Source organism: Cynoglossus semilaevis, unplaced genomic scaffold, assembly GCF_000523025.1.
Source record: "Cynoglossus semilaevis isolate Cse_v1.0 unplaced genomic scaffold, Cse_v1.0 scaffold376, whole genome shotgun sequence".
In the NCBI taxonomy this organism is placed as follows: domain Eukaryota; kingdom Metazoa; phylum Chordata; class Actinopteri; order Pleuronectiformes; family Cynoglossidae; genus Cynoglossus; species Cynoglossus semilaevis.
Window position 1 is genome coordinate 247,697 of NW_007585115.1, and position 6,000 is coordinate 253,696.

General features: G+C 39.2%; 1 protein-coding gene across 2 annotated transcripts in view; it reads left to right on the forward strand.

The window, feature by feature from the left end:
* Positions 1–2,485: 2,485 nt before the first annotated feature.
* The window catches only part of aopep (aminopeptidase O (putative)), a 62,631-nt gene continuing 59,116 nt past the window's right edge, over positions 2,486–6,000 (forward strand). For both annotated transcript variants that reach the window (XR_003049018.1, XM_025053651.1), the window contains exons 1-2: positions 2,486–3,434; positions 4,453–5,291. Coding sequence is in view for 1 of the 2 variants with exons in the window: in XM_025053651.1 (XP_024909419.1) it covers positions 4,489–5,291 (803 nt within the window). In the remaining variant the exon portion in view is untranslated. The remainder of the gene's footprint in view (positions 3,435–4,452; positions 5,292–6,000) is intronic.

Consider the following 6,000-nt stretch of genomic DNA (forward strand, 5'->3'; position numbering starts at 1 on the left):
ATGTATCTGGTAAAAAAAAAAAAAAAATTGAGAAAACATTGAGCTCTCTGAGTACCACCATGATGACCAACATTAGAATCACCCTGATCGTTCCACGTTCAACTTGCAAGTGATCCCATGATTCCATGCTGTCTGTGCTTACATGAGCAAGTAAATTCTGTTAACAAAAAGACCAGACGTGCTATTTCATAATCTCACAAGTAGCTACATATTTCTGTCAGATGTATTCAATTGAAAATGTAAATGTGAAAATGTGAACTTTCCCCATGTCCCACTAGAGAGGGCTGGTGTACCACAGTTTGAGAACCACTACTCTAAAGTATATTAGTAACATAAGTATTCAGGATTGGACAGATTGACAGATGAGGTCAGACAGGAGTCCCCATGGACTATGTTGTTTGCAGATGACATTGTGATCTGTAGTGAGAGTAGGCAGCAGCTAGAAGATAATCCTAGACAGGTGGAGGTTTGCACTAGAAAGAAGAGGAATGAAGGCCAGTCGTAGCAAGACAGAGTACATGTGTGTAAACGAAAGGCAGAACAGTGAAATAGTGAGGTCACAAGAAGCAGAGGTGGTGAAGGTGCAGGAGTTTAGGTACTTAGGATCAACTGTTCAGAGCAGAGGAGACTGTGGAAGAGAGGTGAAGAATAGAGTATAGGCAGGATGGAACAGCTGGAGAAAAGTGTCAGGAGTGATCTGTCACAGAAGAGTGTCAGCTAAGGTGAAGGGAAAGGTTTACAGGACGGGGGTGAGACCAGCCCTGATGGATGGTTTAGAGACGGGAGCCATGAAAAGGCTAGAGAAGCCAGATTGAGATGGTTTGGACGTGTGCAGAGGAGGGACAATGGATACATTAGTAAAAGAATGTTAGAGATGGAGCTACCTGGTAGGAGAAAGAGAGGAAGGCCAAAGAAGAGATATATGGATGCAGTGAGGGAGGACATGCAGATAGTTGGAGTCAGAGTAGAAGAGTAGAAGATGCCTCTGCATCTTCTACTCAGGGAGAGATGGAAATTACTGATTCGCTGTGGCAACCCCTGAAAAAGGGACAAAGCCGAAAGAAAAAGAAGTGTTCAGAATTGTAGGACAGTGATCTGTGATAGAAGAGTGTCAGCTAAGGTGAAGGGAATGGTTTACAGGACGGTGGTGAGACCAGCTATGATGTATGGTTTAGAGCAGGGGTTGGGAACCTTTTCAGCAGAGAGCCAAAAAAGTTACATATTTAAAACTGTATTTCTGTGAGAGCCATACAATTATTTTTTTTTACCTCTAAATACAACAAATGTGTGAATTTTAATATAATAAGTTTATATTATTAAAGTATTAAAAAAGGTATTAAAGTTTTTTGTTGTTGTTGTTTATATTACTGTTGTTATACTATCCATACATAAAATACTTTTTACCATTAATGCGACTTCTGTTGCTGCATGGTTTTGATGCGATTGGCTGCAGGGCAAAAAAATTAATGTATGGATTCAAATGTGTAACAGAGTTATAAATATATGGTTCCACTTGCCATACAACAGAGTTTAATACACAGCACATAAGAAAAACATTAATTTATCGTATTAAATTGTCATTAAATGCAACACAACTGCTGATTAGAGTCGTGAACCAGGGAGCAACAGTCGGGCTCTTGGTCCTTATGGTATGTGAAAGTGAAAGTGAATTATTTGTCATTGTGACACAGTACACAATGCACACACAATGAAATGTGACCCCTGTTTTTAACCCATCACCAAAGTGAACAGTGGGCAGCTTATAAGCGTCCGGTGAGCAGTGTGTGAGGTCCACATGTTAGGTCTGTCATTAATTAATTTGATTATATTAATTTTATCATTACCTGTACTGTTATTTACTTTATATTTTCAGCGTCAGACCTGTGTGTGTGTTGCTCCAAAATGGATTGACTTTGTTTTCACTTTTTATGCCAGAAATAAAAGATGATGTACCAGACGAACCAAGCTGATGCTTTTACAGTAAATTATTTAACACAACACAAAAAGAGTACACTGCTGCGGCAAATACACAGGAATGTTTTTTAAAGATTATTTTAACACTATGATTTCTGTAACGTTTTACTTGAATATCAGCGAAATGATTTATTATTTATTGTGTTCATAAGTACCAGGTAGGAGAAAAAGAAGAAGGCCAAAGAGGATATTTATGGATACAGTGATGAGGAGATTTATGGATACAGTGATGAGGAGATTTATGGATACAGTGATGAGGAGATTTATGGATACAGTGATGAGGAGATTTATGGATACAGTGATGAGGACATGCAGATAGTTGGAGTCAGAGTAGAAGATACAGAGAACAGGGTGATATGGAAAACAACGATTCGCTGTGGTAACCCCTGAAAAAAAAGGAACCAGCCGAAAGGAAAAGAAGACGTTCAAGAACTACAACCTGCGTCGTAGTCAATTTGACGTCATCACTGCGCGACGTCAACTTCACGGATGCAGGTTTGTTTGGTTTCTTGATGTTCATGCTAGTTTATTTTCTTTTTTAACACACCGTTAAACTGACTGTTTTTTGACAGGGGCTGCGTTGTATCAAACGTGGAGAAGAAGCACATTTATTGTTTAACGCCGACATTTAAGAGTTCATTAAAGGTTAGTCCGAACTGTGATGTTAAAGTCACGCTGAAAAGTTTCATCCGTACGTGCATCGTGTGTCTCCGCGGTGTCGTTTATTAACCATCACGTTTTTTTCCGCTGTGAAGATGTAGTTGGCACATTTCACATGCACATTTCAAACGGTTTCACTCTGAACTCTCCTGTGGTTCAACTATCGCAGTGCCATGCGACCGGAAGTGTTAGAGTTAACATTTCCTGCGATAATCTTCTGGTAGTCTATTTGGAAACGCTTGGTTTTCCTCTTAAATAGATCCGATATAATTTGTCTGCCGGTTAAATACAGCTGAAGAATCAAAGTGTAGAAAATTCTGCTCGTTTTCTAAGGTGTTTCCCACATGCTGTAAGCGGACCACATTTATTTTTAAAAGAAGTTTTCTTAAATCTGTTTTATTTATCAAACAGTGATGTTACAATCGATGTCCTTTTTGTCTTTATTTTCCTTATTGGAAGTTCTGTACAAATGTTTGACAATCACGCTGTAGTGTGTCCTCTCCCAGCCTGTCTTTGCTGGTAAATATCTGTTTGTTTGGTTCTTTGCATGGACCCTGGTCTTTACATCACATATTTTCTATGTTGTTTCTGTCTGGTGTTTGTACAGGCCAGTTCCTGTCACATTTACTACATTTCCTAGTTTCGGATGCACCGACGCAATCCATAACGCATTTCAATGTAAGGTTGCTGTTCTTTGGGTCAGAAAGTGTTAATTTTTATTTTATTTTATAGTCTTTATTGTCATTATAACACAGGGATAAAACGAAACTGAGCAGGGATAAAACGAACCCATCACCAAGGTGAGCAGTGGAGCAGGGAGCAGTGTGTGGGGATGGTGCCATGTTCAGAGCACCTCAGTGGTAACTTGGCAGCTGGTGGATTCGAACCTGAAGCCTTCGACCCAAGTCCTCTTCCTTAAACACTAGGCCACCACTGCCCTGTTGTATAATCATCTTTATACTATTATCTGACCAAAACATTTTAAAGTCAAGTTTTTTTAAAAAAAACTTTTTAAAACTACATGCATACTGTACATTTCCTGAAGCTATCTATCTATCTATCTATCTACCTATCTATCTATCTATCTAGCTATCTAGCTATCTAATCTAGCTATCTATCCATCTCCGTCTCCGTCTGTCTGTCTGTCTGTCTGTCCGTCCGTCTCTATCTATCTATCTATCTATCTATCTATTTATCTATCTATCTATCTATCTATCTATCTATCTAATGTACGGACAGATATCCGTCATCATATACTGTATCATATTGTATAAAATGTTTATTATTCTGTATCTCTAATGTGTCTTTTTTCACTGTGTAATTCTATTGAACTTAGCCTCTTAGCTTCATATAAAGTTTGATCGTGTAAAACAGGGCTGTTTTTTTACTGGATGTATCCAACAGTTTATACCAGCAGTTAACCTTGCTGTTAACCCTAAGGTGTTAAGCTGGTTGGTCAATAAAGGTGCAATAAAATTTGAATCTACTGGTGAAACACACACTAAAATTATGAATACTTAAAAGTCAGAGATGTTTTTTCCTAAACTTGTTAAATTTTATAGGATCTGTTTTTATAGCATTTATTTTTGATGCTTGACAATTGCTGTCCGCCCAACCTCCTCTTGAAAAATAACGTGTGTTACGTTATTGTGCACTCAGTCACCTCCTTGGATATATTTTGTACCATAAATGGCAATTACACCCCTGTAATGCGAATGCTGTGTCACGCCACGGGCATGCTAAATGGGAGGATTATGACGACACTAAACTGTCACTACTGAAGCACAAACATAATGAGGCCTTATTTTTGCTCTTCAGGTTTCATCATCCTCACTCTGATGCCGTTAGTGTAACATGGAGCCGGAAGACGAACTGAATCCTGACAAGGACGACCTGCCCTTACGAGCCAATACTAACCACATACTTGTCAAACATTATGTACTGGACCTGAGTGTTCATTTCGATAGAGAGGTCATCAGTGGAAATATCGTTATGTTTCTGGAGCCTTGCTGTGAAACAAGAGCTATGTCCAAGGATGGAACTGAAGCTGTTGATGCAGCCTCAGTGGGTGAGGTAAGTCAGGATGAGTTTGTGTGCAAATTTAATCATGGAAATCTAATGAAGCATGGAACAAAAGGAACTGTGACAAGCGCGGAGAAGATGATTGGTATCAGAGAAAAAGACACATTTCTGGTCTGGCGTGATGTTGGATCACAGTCTACAGCTGAAATAAAAAACAACAGTTCCGCACATTTGTGGGACTTAAACGGAGACTCTGATTTCACGTTGGTGCTGGACTGCTGTGATCTGAATGTGACAGAGGTTGAGGAGGTAGATGTCACCTCTGTGTCTGACAAGTGTGCTATCTCATCAAAGGATGTGTCAGATAAAGCAGGGCTAAATCCCAACTTTACTCAGACACTCATACACTTACCCTTTTGTAAATGGAGGCAGAAGCACCAGCTTTTTTTAATGTGTAGTCGAGCCCCCATCGCACAGGCTGGAAGCCCACTGTCATTTCGTAGTGATCGATGGAGTCTGCAGGTGAGAAAAAAGGGAGTGACTTGTCCTCAGGAATTTCCCCACGTGATTAGGATCCTTTATGAGACCAAGCCAACAGGTGGCTCTGTGAGATGGACCAAAGACCAGGATGACAGGTTTGTCTAATTCTGCCTTTTTTGTACAAAGGAACTGTCGGCTGGTATCAGCCGTTACTGCAGATGGTCAAAACTGCCCCACTACTGCCCAGTAAAAAATGACCTACTTCTAATGTCACCTAGGTTAATTAGGCATAACAGAAACATCCAACAAAATTAGGGTCTCAATCAAATGCTAGGTTTTGGCTCAAAGACACTTTGTTGGACTAGGCAACAGAGGCAAATAAGAAACTGCTCCTCACAGAAAGAAGAGAAAATTCAATTATGTCAACATCAACATTATTATTAATACAGCAGGCCTGCAAACTGATACGTGTCGCATTATTTTCATTTACTCTAGAAGATTTATAAGAAGTATTATATTGGTGGCACAGTTGAGTGGGGAAATAAGGACAACAAGCAGGGAAACACAGCTACTTTTACAGTGGTATGAAAAAGTTTGGGCACCCCTGATCATTTTCAAGATTTTCCTTTATGGATTATTGGTGGTTTGAAACAGCAATTTCTATATAATAATAATAATAATAATATGATTTACAGAAAGTGTGCAATAATTACTTAAACAAAAGTAGGCAGGTGCATAAATTTGGGCACCCCAACAGAAAAATTACATCAATATTTAGTAGATCCTCTTTTTGCAGAAATAACAGCCTCTAAACGCTTCCTATAGCTTCCAATGAGGGTCTGGATTCTGGTTGAAGGTATTTTT